Consider the following 16,280-nt stretch of genomic DNA (forward strand, 5'->3'; position numbering starts at 1 on the left):
TAAAAACATGCGCTTTGTGAAGAATTAATGAGGACAAGGAAATGTTAGGAGCAGGAACAGGCCATGATCCAAGTCTTTCTAGGTTTTCTAGGTTAATCCTGCCGACAGATTTAATTTACTTTTCATTCGTTACCTGAATATGCCATGATGGAATAATTATGATAGTTGTTTTCATTGGCATTTTGCTGATTTTTCTTTTAACAGAAATAAAGTATAACTTCAGTGCCATTAGTGCTCATTGCAAAATCAAGATTACCCTGAGTGCAGAGTGCCTTGAACTACTTGCCTTATAAACAGGACATCCGAGGAAGCTATCTTCACTCAGTAATGACTCCATCCCATATTTTAGGAACAGGGTCATTTATATAACCTGGTTAGGTGACTATATGTGCCATGCCACAGAATGGGTTTACTTGGAGATGTAGCAGCTCAGGCAAGCTGTTGTCTCAATTACAGCTGACCCTTTTGGGATTGATTATCATTTTCTGTTTGTTAATTGGCCCTGAATGGAGCAAGTTCTTGTGAACAGCAGAATCGGTCCTGCTGATTATCATCATAGATTATCATAGAATTTACAGTGCAGAAGGAGGCCATTCGGCCCATCAAGTCTGCACCGGCTCTTGGAAAGAGCACCCTACCCAAGGTCAACATCTCCACCCTATCCCCATAACCCAGTAACCCCACCCAACACAGACAGTGACCCAAGCCAAAATCGAACCTGGGACCCTGGAGCTGTGAAGCAATTGTTCTATCCACAATGTTACCGTGCTGCCCCATTTTTTTTTCCACTCACTCAGCAACCTCTGCGCCCCGCACGATAACACCTGAGGGAAAAGAAAAGAAAAACTACTTACCAGTCACCAGGCAATTCCTTACCTGCAGGCTGTGATGTCACGGTTCAACTTCTTTCTACTTCTACCTGCCCTCGAGCCTTCCTCTTGATCTTTACAGCGGTTGTTTTTTTTTTGGTTAGAGGAGGGGGTAGGGAGGGAAACACTGAAGAAGTGTTTGAGTCCATTATGACCTCATCTAGGAGAACTCCCCAGGTCAGCTGAATGGCCCCAGGCACATTCACAAAGCTCTGGCTTGACATGTGGCCTAACATACCTCCAAATGCTTGATTGGGACATTTTGGCCAGTGTAAGTGGGGAAGAAAGCTGGTAGACCTGAGTTCCACTCCCAATGTTCCATCCCTAATTGTAGCCCTGACTGCCGGATCCATCTCACAAGAGAATGTAATTACAAGGTTCAGGGGAGTCAAGCTGAGTAGAGCCCCCTTGTTGTTTGTTGATAGTTGATGACATAATATTGGTATTCAAGATTATGACGTGCTTCAGAAGTTAATTTGTTATAAATTAATTCCATTAAGTGACAAGATCAATTGGTTTATCCCGAGGAATTCAGTTCGAGTCAGTAACAGCAGATTGGAACCATATGGTGACCTACAAAATGGTTTTTCAAATTTATTTATCTGAGGAGCCGAGCAGGATTGTCCCCTCTCCAGGCCCATTCCCCTGCAACACACCACTAGCTTCATATCCAGCCATTCCTCCCCCCCCCATTACCACCATCGGCCTCCTATTCTCATCGCCTGCCACCACAAGCAGACAAGTCTCCTTTCCTTCCCCTCCTGACCTCCTAGCACCTATCCTCCCACAAACCCCTCCTATTTCCCCCATTACCCTCACTCCCGCCTCTTATGCCCCACAGCAGCCTCTTACTCTTACCCCCTATCAATGTAATTGGAATTTACATTAATGTAATGACTTTCATGTGATTGGAAGGAATATTTGGGTCTGATAATCCTGGGGGTGGGCGGCGCGAATCCCGCCCCGACGCTGGCTGCCGTATTCTCTGGCACTGTTTTTTGGGCGGTGCGGGGTTCACGCCACTCCGGTTGAGGGCCGTTGGCAGTGGCCCCCCGGCAGTTCTCCGGGCCCCGATGGGCCGAGCGGCCATCCGTTTTTGGCCAGTCCCACCCGAGTGGGTTTGACATGGTCCCACACGACTTCCGGTTGCGGCTATGCAGAGCTAAGTCGCACGTTCGGCAGGTCCCGCTTGGAACGGACTTTTGGGCTCTTCAGGGACCCCAACGGAATTTTTTCGACATTTCCTGGTGTGGGAAGAAGATTGCAATATTACCCCGACAGTGTATGGCTTGGACCTGGAGCGGGGCGACTAAAAAAGTGGTGAACCCAAAGAAAGTGCGAGGGAAGAAGAGCAAGATGGCGGCGGGTGGGGACCAGGCAGCGTGGATGCAGTGGGCGCAGGAGCAGCAGGAGGCTATCCAGTGCTGCTTCAGGGAGATCAAAGCGGACCTGCTGGAGCCGATGAAGGCTTCTATCGACAAGCTGCTGGAGACCCAGACGGCCCAGGGGGTAGCGATCCGCGAGGTCCGACAAAAGGGGCGTCATTCCCCGACCCCCCGCCGGGTCGGAGAATGGCCGTTGGCCGCCGTGAATCCCGCCCCCGCCGAAGTCTCCGGTACCGGAGATTGGGCGGGGGCGGGAATCGGGCCGCGCCGGTTGGCGGGACCCCCCGCTCAATTCTCCGGCCCGGATGGGCCGAAGTCCCGCCCAGAAATTGCCTGTCCCACCGGCGTTAATCAAAGCTGGTATTTACCGGCGGGACCAGGCGGCGTGGGCGGGCTCCGGGGTCCTGGGGGGGGCGCGGGGCGGTCTGACCCCGGGGGGTGCCCCCACGGTGGCCTGGCCCGCGATCGGGGCCCACCGATCCGCGGGCGGGCCTGTGCGGTGCGGGCACTCTTTCCCTTCCGCCTCCGCCACGGCCTCCACCATGGCGGAGGCGGAAGAGACTCTCCCCACTGCGCATGCGCGGGAAACTGTCGGCGGCCGCTGACGCTCCCGCGCATGCGCCGCATTTCCGCGCCAGCTGGCGGGGCAACAAACGCCATTTCCGCCAACTGGCGGGGCGGAAATCCCTCCGGCGCCTCCCTCCGGCGCCGGCCTAGCCCCTCAATGTTGGGGCTCGGCCCCCAAAGATGTGGAGCATTCCGCACCTTTGGGCCGGCGCGATGCCCGTCTGATTGGTGCCGTTTTTGGCGCCAGTCGGCGGACATCGCGCCGTTGGTGAAAATTTCGCCCAAGATCTCCGACAACGAGGACGAGATCTTAGGCCTTGCGGTAAAGGTGGAGGCGCACGAGGCGCTCCATAAGAAATGGCAGGAACGGTTTGAGGAGATGGAGAATCGGTCGAGGCGGAAGAATTTGCGGATTCTGGGCCTCCCGGAGGGGCTAGAGGGGTCGGACGTGGGGGCCTAGGTGGACACCATGTTAAACTCGGTGATGGGAGCGGGGTCCTTCCAGGGGCCCCTGGAGCTGGAAGGGGCCCATAGAGTGCTGGCGAGGAGGCCCAAGGCTAACGAGCCGCCGTGGGCGGTGCTGGTGCGGTTCTATCGGTTTGCTGATCGGGAGTGCGTGCTCAGGTGGGCCAAGAAAGAGAGGAGCAGCAGGTGGGAGAACGCGGAGGTTCGAAGAAGAGGGCCGGGTACAACCGGGCGAAGGTGGTGCTGCACAGGAAGGGGGTGATGTTTGGCATGCTGCAGCTGGCGCGACTGTGGGTCACCTACAAGGACCGGCACCTCCGGGGGAGACGTGGGCCTTTGTTCAGGCTGAGAAGCTGGACACAAACTGAGGGTCGGGATGGGTGGTCTGGGATTGCTGTTGGTGTGTTACATTTTGAGGGGAGGTTCTTTGCTCTCGTTTCTTTTTGGTTCGGTGTGGGTGGTTAGGGTGGGTTGGGCACTGTTTTGGTTGGGTCTGTCGGGTGGGCTCTTGGAGGGGGGTACGTAAATGGAGTAGGGGTGGATGGCCGGTAGGGGGGATGGGGCCCCGCGGTGGAGGGTGAGGCCCGAGTCGGGGGTGAGGGGACTGGGCCTGTAAAAGGAGCTGCGTCAGAGGTGGCGGGGCCGGACAGGTAGAAAGCGGGGGCTTTTTCCCACGCTGAAGGCTGGAGGGGGCAGGGCTGGGGCGGGGAAGCGAGGGTTGTTTCCCACGCGTGGGATTGAAGGGGGAACCCGGGAACCGGGTTGCTGCTGGTATGGTCAAGGGGGAGCTGGAGCGAGTCGAGGGGGTTGGGACGGGGGTCTGCCGCCGTGGGGAACGGGCCGGGCGTGGGGTGCGGGCACGTGGCTGGCCGAGGAGGAGTTATGGCTAGTCGACGGCGGAGGGGGCGGGTAGCCCCAGATCCGGCTGATAACCTGGAATGTAAGGGGACTGAACGGGCCGGTCAAGCGGGCCCGGGTGTTCGCGCACCTGAAGGGGCTGAAGGCGGATGTGGTCATGCTCCAGGAGACACCTGAAGGTGGCAGACCAGGTAAGATTGAGGAAGGGGTGGGAAGGTCAGGTGTTTCATTCGGGGCTGGATGCCAAAAATCGGGTGGTGGCGATCTTGGTGGGAAATAGGGTGTCGTTCGAGGCGTCGAGCATTGTGACAGACAATGGCGGCAGGTACGTAATGGTAAGTGGTAAGCTGCAAGGGGAGAGGGTGGTGCTGGTCAACGTGTATGCCCCGAACTGGGATGATGCGGGTTTTATGCGGCGCATGTTGAGTCGGATCCTGGACTTGGAAGTGGGGGGACTGATAATGGGGGGGGGACTTTAACACGGTGTTGGATCCGGCACTGGATCGCTCCAGTTCTAGGACGGGTAGGAAGCCGGCGGCGGCTAAAGTGCTGACGGGTTTATGGACCAAATGGGAGGGGTGGACCCTTGGAGATTTGCAAGGCCGAGGGCTAGTGAATTTTCGTTCTTCTCGCATGTTCATAAGGCTTATTCCCGGATTGTTTTATTATGAGTAGGGCGTTGATAGCGAGAGTAGAGGATACCGAGTACTCGGCGATAGCCATTTCGGATCACACCCCGCATTGGGTAGACCTAGAGCTGGGGGAGGAGAGGGACCGGCGCCCATTGTGGCGCTTGGAGGTGGGGCTGTTGGCGGACGAGGAGGTGAGTGAGTGGGTCCGAGGAAGCATAGAGAGATAACTGGAGGTCAACGATAACGGGGAGGTCCGAGTGGGGATGGTATGGGAGGCGCTGAAGGCGGTGGTTAGGGGAGAGCTGATCTCCATTAGGGCCCACAAGGAGAGGAGAGAGCAGAGGGAGAGGGAGAGGCTGGTGGGGGAGATGGTGAGGGTAGACAGGAGGTATGCGGAGGTGCCTGAGGAGGGACTGTTGAGGGAGAGGCATAGCCTCCAAGCCGAATTCGACCTGTTGACCACCAGGAAGGCGGAGGCACAGTGGAGGAAGGCCCAGGGGGCAATTTATGAGTATGGGGAAAAGGCAAGTCGGATGCTGGCGCATCAGCTTCGGAAGCGGGACGCAGCTAGGGAGATCGGGGGAGTTAAGGATAGGGGAGGGAGTGTGGTGCGGAGTGGGGTTGGCATCAATGGGGTCTTCAGGGACTTTTATGAGGAACTGTATCAGTCCAAGCCCCCACTGGAGGAGGGAGGGATGGGCCGCTTTCTGAACCAATTGAGGTTTCCGAAGGTGGAGGAGGGACTGGTGGCGGGATTGGGAGCCCCAATTGGGCTGGAGGAACTGGCCAAAGGGATAGGGAGCATGCAGGCAGGGAAGGCACTGGGGCCGGACGGTTCCCAGTCGAATTCTACAAGAAATATGTGGACCTGTTGGGCCCGTTGCTAGTTAGGACCTTCAATGAGGCAGGGGGGGGGGGGGGCTTTGCCCCCGACGATGTCCCGGGCACTGATCTCCTTGATCCTGAAGTGGGACAAGGATCCCCTGAAGTGTGGGTCTTACAGGCCGATTTTGTTGTTAAACGTAGATGCCAAGGTGCTGGCGAAGGTCTTAGCCACGAGAATTGAGGATTGTGTGCCGCAGGTGATCCACGAAGACCAGACGGGGTTCGTGAAGGGGAGGCAGTTGAACGCGAATGTGCGGAGACTCCTGAATATTATTATGATGCCGGCGAGGGAGGGGGAGGCGGAGATAGTGGTGGCGATGGACGCTGAGAAGGCCTTCGATAGGGTAGAGTGGGGGTACTTGTGGGAGGTGCTGAAGAGGTTTGGGTTTGGGGAGGGCTTTGTCAGGTGGGTTAGGCTGTTGTACGAGGTCCCGATGGCGAGTGTGGACACGAACAAGAGGAGGTCTGAGTACTTCCGGTTGCATCGAGGGACGAGACAGGGGTGTCCCCTGTCCCCCCTGCTCTTCGCACTGGCAATTGAACCCCTGGCTATGGCACTGAGGGAGTTGAGGAACTGGAGGGGGTTGGTGCGGGGTGGGAGGAGCATAGGGTGTCGCTCTATGCGGACGACTTGCTGCTATATGTGGCTGACCCGGTGGGGGGGGGAATGCAGGAGGTAATGAGGATCCTCAGGGAGTTCGGGGATTTCTCAGGGTACAAGCTCAACATGGGGAAGAGCGAATTGTTCGTGGTTCACCCAGGGGACCAGGAGAGGGGGATTGGCGAGTTCCCACTAAAAAGGGTGGAGAGGAGCTTCAGGTATTTGGGGGTCCAGGTGGCCAGGAGCTGGGGGGCCCTGCATAGACTTAATTTCACGAGGCTGGTGGAGCAAATAGAGGAGGAGTTCAAGAGGTGGGACGCGTTGCCTCTGTCCCTGGCGGGTAGGGTGCTGTCAGTTACGATGATGGTGCTCCCAAGGTTTTTGTTCCTGTTCCAGTGCCTCCCAATTTTTATCCCGAAAGCCTTCTTTAGGCGGGTCAACAGGAGCATAACGGGGTTTGTGTGGGCGTGAGGTACTCCGAGGGTGAGAAGGGTGTTCCTGGAGCGGAGTAGGGATGGGGGGGCTGGCACTGCCAACCTCTGTGGGTACTACTGGGCCACCAATGCGGCGATGGTGCGCAAGTGGGCGATGGAGGGGGAGGGGGCTGCATGGAAGAGGCTGGAGATGGCGTCTTGTGAGGGTACGAGTCTGGAGGCGCTGGCAACAGCGCCGCTGCCGCTCCCTCCAATGAGGTATACCACGAGCCCAGTAGTGGCGGCTACCCTCAAAATCTGGGGGCAGTGGAGGCGGCACCGGGGGGAAGTTGGGGCCTGGTGTGGACCCTAATATGGGGGAACCACCGGTTTGTCCCAGGGAGAATAGATGGAGGTTTTTCGGGGTGGCACAGGGCAGGGATAGGAAGGTTGGGGGACCTGTTTGTGGATGCAAAGTTCGCGAGCCTGGGTGAGCTGGAGGAGAAGTGTGGGCTCCCCCGGGGAACACCTTTAGATATTTACAGGTAAGGGCGTTTGCCAGGTGGCAAGTGGTGGAATTCCCACGGCTGCTGCCATCACATTACAGGACAGTGTGCTCTCGGGGGGGGGGGAAGATCTCAGAAACTTACCAGGTGATGCAAGAGGAGGAGGAGGCCTCGGTGGTGGAGTTGAAAGGTAAGTGGGAGGAGGAGTTGGGAGAGGAGATTGAGGAGGGGACGTGGGCAGATGCCCTTGGGAGGGTGAACTCTTCCTCTTTGTGCGCGAGGCTCAGCCTCATACAGTTTAAGGTGCTGCACAGGGCACACATGACCGGGACAAGGATGAGCCGGTTCTTTGGGGGTGAGGACAGGTGTGTTAGGTGCTCAGGGAGCCCAGCAAATCACACCCATATGTTCTGGCCATGCCCAGATCTGGTGGAATTTTGGAAGGGCGTAGCGAGGACGGTGTCAGGGGTGGTAGGATCCAGGGTCAAACCGGGCTGGGGGCTCGCAATATTTGGGAACCGGGAGTGCAGGAGGCGAAAGAGGCCGGTATTCTGGCCTTTGCATCACTGGTAGCCCGGCAAAGGACTCTTCTTCAGTGGAACGATGCGAGGCCCCCAAGCGTGGAATCCTGGATAAACAATATGGCGGGGTTTATTACATTGGAGATGGTGAAATTCGTCTTAAGGGGATCGGTACAAGGGTTCTTCAGGCGGTGGCAACCGTTCTTGGACTTCCTGGCAGAACGGTAGGCAATGGTCAGCAGCAGCCGGGGGGTGGGGGGGGTGGGTGTATATGTTTGCTTTGTGTTAATTCGGGGTGTTAATTTATTATTTATGTATAGGAGGAGGTGGGCACGGGGGTTGTTTTATTTTGTTCTGTATTTAATCCTATTGGGTTCCTTTTTCATTCTGTTGTTGATATTTTGTGAAAACCTCTCAATAAAAATTATTTTTTTTTTAAAAGACATGGGGCGGAATTCTCTGACCCCCCCGACGGGTCGGAGAATCGCCGGGGGCTGGCGTGAATTCCGCCCCCGCCGGTTGCCGAATTCTCCGGCACCGGAGATTCGGCGGACCCGGGAATCGCGCCGTGCCGGTTGGCGGGCCCCCCCCCGCCCACCCCGGCGATTCTCCGGCCCAGATGGGCCGAAGTCCCGCTGCTGGAATGCCTGTCCTGCCGGCGTGGATTAAACCACCTCTCTTACCGGCGGGACAAGGCGGCACGGGCGAGCTCCAGGGTCCTGGGGGGGGCGCGGGGCGATCTGGCCCCGGGGGGGTGCCCCCACGGTGGCCTGGCCCGCGATCGGGGCCCACCGATCTGCGGGCGGGCCTGTGCCATGGGGGCACTCTTTTCCTTCTGCCTTCACCATGGTCTCCACCATGGCGGAGGCGGAAGAGACCCCCTCCAATGCGCATGCGCGGGGATGCCGTGAGCGGCCGCTAACACTCCCGCGCATGCGCCGCCCAGCAATGTCATTTCCGCGCCAGCTGGCGTGGCACCAAAGGCCTTTCCCGCCAGCTGGCGGGGCGGAAATCAGTCCGGCGCGGGCCTAGCCCCTCAAGGTTATGGCTCGGCCGCTCAAGATGCGGAGGATTCTGCACCTTTGGGGCGGCGCGATGCCGGACTGATTTGCGCCGTTTTGGGCGCCGATCGGTGGACATCGCGACGATTACGGAGAATTTTGCCCGAGGTCCCACACAGCGGGACCTGCCGGGTAATTCGGCGGGGGTGGTCCTTGGGAGGGCGCAGGAGGATCCGACCCCGTTGGGGCCCCCACGCTGGCCTGGCCTGCGATCGGGGCCCACCGATCTGCGGGCGGGCCTGTGCCATGGGGGCACTCCTTCCTTCCGCTCCGGCTCCTGTAGGGCTCCGTCATGGCCAGCGCAGAGAAGAGAACCCTCCGTGCATGTGCCAAAACACTCTGGCGTTTCCGCGCATGCGCGGGATCACACCAGCCCTTTGGCGCATGCGCAAGCTCGTGCAGTCCTTTCGGGGCCGGCTGGCGCAGCGCCAACCCCTCCGCCGTCCACCTAGACCCCGGAAGTGCGGAGAATTCCACAATTTTTGGGGCTGTTGACACCGAGTGGTTCTCGCCGGTTTTCCCGCCGGCGTGGAAACTTAGTCCCCGGAAAGGAGAATCCCGCCCCATAACTCTCATGAAAACCTCTAATTCCCCTCAGTACAGCAGATCCAGTAATCTGCCCCAGAAAGCCTGAGCACCACCGGCAAGACAAAGGAAAAAGAAAGCAGAGAAAAATAGGAAGAAAATAAAGAGAAAATAAGCATACAAATAAAGACATAGGGCAGAATTCTCCCAAAGAATGACCTGGTGGGAAAACTGGTGCGAATTCCCCCATCACAATTCTCCCCCACTTACTAATTTTTTTGAAGCCAGGGGTGAAACCCACTGGAAAAGTGATATATGGGACCTGAATAAGACGCAGGCAAGCCCACCCTCACAGAGATCGGGATTCCCTTTTTAAAGGACCCCCCAATCTCAAACGACACCCCCCACTCCCACCCCTCCAAGGTTTGCTGGTATCGGGGCCCTTCCAATGTGTCTCCCTCCATGCCCCGCCCCTTCTAGCCGGCATCAGCCCCCCCTCCCCAATCATTGGCACCAGCACACCCCTCCTCCCCAGGTAAATGACACCCCGCTGTGGGGTCACCAGATGCCTCCTTCATGGCTCTGCTCCTTTTAGGCCCCACCCCTTGCGCTCTGGCAGTGCCAGCCTGGGGCAGACGGAGAATCCGGGGAGCCGGGAACGCCGGCTTCGAACGGTCCGAGCATATTTAAATGCTCGTTTAAATATGATCATCCGGTTCACGCCCAGCTAGGGTGTCAAACAAATCGCGTCAGGTGCCACCGCACCGGCCACGAGCATTGCACTCTGTTCAGCGTACAGCGTGAACCCCGTTTAGGAGTTTGCCCGCTATTCTCCCGGAATAACGGGATGTGCACCAGGCACAACCTGGGCAGAGAATCGCCCCCCACAAACAATTCTTCCTCCCCACAAATTTATTATGCTTTCTTTTTCCCTCTCCTCTACTTCCGAGTCCAATCTTCACTCAGCAACCTCCCTAAAACTAGCAGGTATTACACATCTGCAGCTCACCACCAATTGTGCAATCTGTTGCAACATTTGATATATGGAGTTTGTGGTGAGGCTACATACAAAATTTAAGGGCATCCTTACAAGAACAAATATAACCATAGAGAAGATGTTTTCACTTCCTTGGCAGACCGGAACTAGGGCTGATGAATATGGACAACTACTAATAAATTCAATAGGGAATTCAGGAGAAACTTATCTACCCAGAGAGTGGTTAAAATATGAAACTTGTCACTACATGGAATAGTTGAGGCCAATAGCATAGATACATTTAAGGGGAAGCTAGATAAGGATAGGATATACTGATAGGATAACCACCACTGATAAAAACTGTCAAGAAAGCTCAGGGTGAAGTATCAGCAGCAACTCGGGCAAGGACCTCTCTTCGTGCAGCGCGCACATAACATGACTGATAGGATAAGATGAAAAAGAGTGAGAGGAGGGTTGTGAGAGAAAAAATCTGGCATAATCTAGTTGAGCTGAATGGCCTGTTTCTGCGCTATAAGCTATTTGGAATAGCCCTGTTTTGGCCTTGTCTTTAACTTAAAGGATTTTTCAATTCTCAGCCCAGACTTACCAGAGAATGAAGCTACATTCGCCATCACTATGGGAGGAATTAGCGATGCAAAGGAGTGAGACATCTTGAATGGAGATGAACAGAAGTTTTAAATTTTCCTCAATATGAGACAGTTGTTGTCGACATGGAGAGGCTCAGAGGTTCTTGTTGATTTACAAAGTGCAGAAAATTAAAAGATTGAACGTATTGTTGGATTGTTGGGAAGGTAACTGTGACAAAACTGGGTATTCTGTGTAACAATGTGTGTTATGATACCCTGCCAGCATTCACCTAGGCTGTCACAAGTGCGCCACTTTGGTGAAATGCCTAAGGACCCCCAATACCTGTGGAACTGGATCTGTGACAGAGAACATGAGAAAAATACCCCACTGATTGCACGGGTGAGTTCAGCGAGGTTAGAGGGCAATGGTTGATTGGTCCAGGGCATGAGGATAAAGTTCAGTCTGCATATTAAGGTCATACCTTCCGTCTTTATTTTTTAAATATCTGCTTTGATTTGATAAAATCTATAGCTAAATAGTAAAACATCCTGCACTTTGCAAAGTGGAGAAGTGGCTGTTGGTTGCAATGTAGGCTGAGGAAACTGAGGACCCACGGCAACATCACTAGAAAGAGATCCTAGGGGTTAAAAATATATTTTCCATTCTTCACACGGGCATAGCAATAAATATTTAATTATTGTATATAAAACTATATATAATATATATAAATTCTCATGTATAGCACACATTTCCTGTGTCAATTATTTCCCTTAAAACTTACCCCATCACATTTTCAGCACCTTTGTATGTAATGCGGTGAGAAATCCATTAGTATCAGTGCAGTATACATTATGCAAACCTGCACCTGCTACAAAATTGACCTTGTAATAGAGCACTACCTATCAACTTTCAGGTGGTTGTAAACACTCCCTCCATGTCAGAGTCCTACTCGTATTGTATCCCATGCAGTTAGACATGCTGGTATGTACTACTTCAAATAACTAATAGCTGAGAGTGAATTATAGGCTACACCTTATCTCAGGGTTCAGATGATCACCAAGTGTATGAACATCATTTAAAATTTATTCAATGCATTAATTGGAATATAGTGTTAATTGGAATATAGTCCTATCGTGGGAACTCATACCTCCAATTCACTAGCCCCTAAACAGGGCTCGTCCTTGCATTATTTTCTTCAGCATAGACACTGGTCTTACAAATAACAGACCTCTAACAAAAGAAGCTGCTCTTGTGTGTCACAGAATCAATTTCTGCATGCCCTGTAAATGCAATGCTGCTTTTGTTGTTTGTGGGGTTATTTTCTCTTGAGTGGAAGAATATGCTCCAGATGACCTTTCTGCATCACCAAGACACATGTCACATATATAGCACAATGCAAAGGCTGGGAACCTTTTGGTGTCTCTATTAAGTCAAAGAAAGAAGACAACAAGGCCCATTTGAGCTCTTGAGTTTTCTTTCCTGACAGATGATGTTTCCAAAAGAAGAGCCAGGAGGAGTATAGGTAAATTACTATTTTCAAAATGTAGATTTGTTGAATCTCTTTTGGACAGTGCCTTCAGATGAATAGTGATTTTTTGAGTGATAAAACAGTACTTTGGATAATTTGTTAATTTGTGTTTGTTAGTATACACAAAATAAAATATAAATCAGAAATACACATCCTTCTCAACTCTGGCATATTGTATTATAACCCTTCCAAGATGGAGTAAGCTCCTTCTCTAAGTTGAAAACCTGTAATTGCACATGATTGATATACCACTGTTTTCTACTGCCTATGAAATCATACTCCATTATGTTTATTATATGGTGGCCTCTCCTGCAGTGTTAATGCTACATATCTTTGGAACAGAAAAATTATTTTGAGTCAAATGAATCCATACCTTTATTTAGTAGAGCACAAAAGAGTCCACACCAAGTTGTTACCAAGTGGGCGGCCGGTAAATGCCAGGAGATCTCTCTTCCGGGATCAACCTGGCATGCCATGGATCTCGCGAGATGTCGCAATGTGAAACCTGCCCATTGTGGATTCACAAGATCGACCAAAGGTGTGGGATCTAACTCCCCAACCTGGAGACGTCAGGCGAGCAGTGCTCACGCTGGTCCTCACAAATGAGGACCAGGTGGAATGGCACTCGGGATCTCCCAGGAGATCAGTGGACCCCAAGTGCTTGGCCTCTGGGCAGTGTGGCACCCTGGCAGTGCCACCTGGGTGCCAGTCTGGACTCCCCATCTGCACTGTGAACTCCCCATCAGAGACCATTGATGGTTGGGTCTCCATATCTGAATCTGTGTCAACGACCTCTCTCATGTCAGCGTCTTGACCCCCTTGAGGTTCTTCTCCAGCCAGTTCGGGCATCAGATTTGGCTGCACAAGAATTTTTCGTTCACAAGGAATTTTATGAAGAATTGGTTGCCTGGACCTAATGCGATCTAAGTGCTTTCCCATTACATGGCCCTGGACTTGCACCTGATAGGAAACGGGGCCTGACTGGCGGATAACGATCCTGGAGAGCCATTGGGCGCCGTCTGCAAAGTTTCGGACACACGCTGCATCACCTGATGCAAAGTGCCTGGGCGGCCAGCGTCGAACGGGGCAATGCCCTTGCAGGTCCTGGTTGTTGCGCACCTTCCCCCTGATATCAGGTAAGACCATGCTAAGGTGGGTCTGAAGCCTCCATCCAATCAGCCTCTCCGCTGGGGCCACTCCAGTCACGGGGTGCAGGGTGGTCCGGTAGCGAAAAAGGAACTGGGCCCGCCTAATGTCCATCGACCCCAAAGACTTTCTCCCCAACCCGTGTTAAACGTCTAGACTGCCCTTTCCGCTAACCCATTCAAAGCCAGGCAGTACGGGGCAATTCTATGTGTCGTACCCTGTTTGCCTTCAGAAACCCAGAGAACTCTTCACTCGTAAAAGGTGTGCCATTGTCTGTGACTAACACGCTATGGGTACAAAAGACAAACGCTGCTTCTCAATTGTTGCCCTGGAGGTGGTTGCCCACATCTTGTGACTCCAGCTTTTTGGAATGGGCATCAATTAGGAGGAGGAACATCAAACCCTGAAACAGCCTGACAAAATCGGCATGTAACTGCGCCCTGATCCTCTGACCATTCCCAAGGTTGGAGGGGGGCAGCCAGCAGGAGCTTCTGGTGCTCCTCACAGCCGGTACATTGTTCGGCCAATTGTTCAATGTCAGCATCCAGGCCTGACCACCAAACATAGCTGCGTGCTAACATTTTCATTTTTGGCACCCCACGGGTGTCTATTGTGGAGGCCTTGCAAGATCAAACCCTGCCCCTTTTCCGGGACGACAACACGCGTACCCAAAAGCAGGACACCGCCTTCCACACCAAATTCGGCCATCTTGGACGAGAAAACCCTCAATTCACGTGGGAGCTGTCAATGCTGGCCACCATACAAAATGAGGCGTTGAACTTTAGAAAGAACCGGGTCTGTTTGGGTCCATTCACGGATGTGAGACCAACGAGTCCATAAAGTCCTGGGAGGAGATGGAGGACTAGTTGGTAAGGGTAGTTGGCTCAACGCATCGGCTTGCGCAGTCTGAGTGCCCGGCCTATGTTTGAATGAGCACTCGTAGGTGGCCAACAAAAGGGTCCACTACTGGCTCCTTGCAGAAGTGATAGGTGAAATGGTGCTGTCCTCCTACAGACCAAGCAACAGTTTGTGTTCAGTGATGATAGTGAAATGGCGGCCCTACACATATTGGTGAAATTTACTTACAGCGAAAACCACCATTGGCCTTCCTTTTCTATATGTGAGTACTTGCGTTCGACCACAGCCAGCGTCGGGAGGGCAAAAGCGATCGGCCATTCCCTGCGATCCTATGAGAGAGAACAGCCCCAATGCAACGACGATGAGAGGCTTAGCGGGATCAACAATCTGGAAGTTGAAAGCTGTTCCTTCACTTGTCTGAAAGCCGTTTCTTGCGGCCTACTCCACGCCCACTCTTGGTTTTTCTTCAAACGTAGATGCAGGGAGGCCAACATCGTTGCGAGGTTCGGATGAACTTTCTGTAACAGTTCACTAACCCTAAAAATGATCAAAGCTCCGTGGCGCTCGTAGGGGCAGAGGCCTGCTGAATAGCGTACACCATCTCTGCAAGCAGGTGTAAGCCCTCGCGGCCCACCCGATAGCCCAAGTACACCACCTCTTTCGCATTAAAAACACACTTGGCTCTCCGCAGGCGGACCCTAAACATGGTTTAGGGTTCCCCGCACCCTTTAACCAGGGAGCTCATATCTGGCAAGGCTCACGGGTGTTTAATCATTGCCACCTCGTACGTCCCGTGCGGGTTATGACACTTTGTTATCTTTCCTCATTTAAATCTTTCATCGTGACCATCTTCCCCCTCAAACGCTTGTCTACCTTCCCCTTAAATGTATCAAATAAATGACTCCCTGTGGTAACGAGTTCTGCATTCGCGCCGCTTTGGGCGAAAAGTGTTTCTTCTGAAATCCCTATTCAGTTTCTTGGTGGCTATCTTATTATTGATGGCCTCGAGTTATGCTGTCCCGCTCAAGGGGCAACATTGGGCAGAATTCTCCCAAACATCCCTCAGCGGTTTGGTGGGTGACGGTGAATCTGGTGGGAGCCACAAAATCGCAGACCCGCCAGCATAACATCACATTGCAATTCTCCCAATGGCAGGTTAATGTTGGGTGGCTCTTCCACTGGCAGGTAGTGCAAATATGATTTGCATTTATTTACATCTCATGAATGCCGACATCCTGTCAGGCCTTTCAACCTTGTGTCACACCAGCGGGAATTTATGTTGGCGTCAACCCCGATCATGAATGAGTGGCATGTACAAGGTGGTCCTCAGTTTGCCAGAGACTTCGGGGGCAGTGCAACAACTTTATGCCATAGTGCAGTGCCGCTTCTGATGCGCTGTACACCACTCTGCCAGGGCAGACCTTTATTTTCATGCCGAGCCTGTCTTCATGGACAACTCAATGCTGCTGCATCCATGGGCACTCATATCTCATCGAGCCGAATCAGTATTGTGCCTGGGGTTGGGAGTACAGGAGTGTCCTTCCCCCCCCCCCCTGGTGCCACACACACAGTGTCTGGACAGCACTGTGATGCGGGACTCCTGCAGCCACCACAACAAAGGTCTGAAGTTCAACTTGGAGTAGGATGAGGCTGGGGGATGGAGTTTGTGGCCTAATAGAGGGACGATGTAGAAGGAGGGCTGTATGCGGTGGGGGAAGGGCAAGGGTTCATGATAACTTGTAGCGGGGCAAGGAGGTGGATGAGGATGAAGTGCAATAGAACGGAAGTGTGGTGAACGTATTGCTGCTACAACTCACCACTGTATTGCATTGTATTGTATTATGTTGATGCCCTTATGGGCTCCACCTATGGCTCCGCCCCCTCGGGGTGGTATAT

General features: G+C 53.5%; 1 protein-coding gene across 1 annotated transcript in view; it reads left to right on the forward strand.

Annotated features, from left to right (window-relative positions):
• The window catches only part of dmc1 (DNA meiotic recombinase 1), a 179,493-nt gene extending 168,170 nt beyond the window's left edge, over positions 1-11,323 (forward strand). The window contains exon 13 of the mRNA XM_072492545.1: positions 10,861-11,323. Within this exon, the coding sequence (XP_072348646.1) occupies positions 10,861-10,930 (70 nt within the window). The 3' untranslated portion in view covers positions 10,931-11,323. The remainder of the gene's footprint in view (positions 1-10,860) is intronic.
• Positions 11,324-16,280: the final 4,957 nt, after the last annotated feature.

The sequence above is a fragment of the Scyliorhinus torazame genome, chromosome 29 (genome assembly GCF_047496885.1).
Source record: "Scyliorhinus torazame isolate Kashiwa2021f chromosome 29, sScyTor2.1, whole genome shotgun sequence".
NCBI classification, from domain to species: domain Eukaryota; kingdom Metazoa; phylum Chordata; class Chondrichthyes; order Carcharhiniformes; family Scyliorhinidae; genus Scyliorhinus; species Scyliorhinus torazame.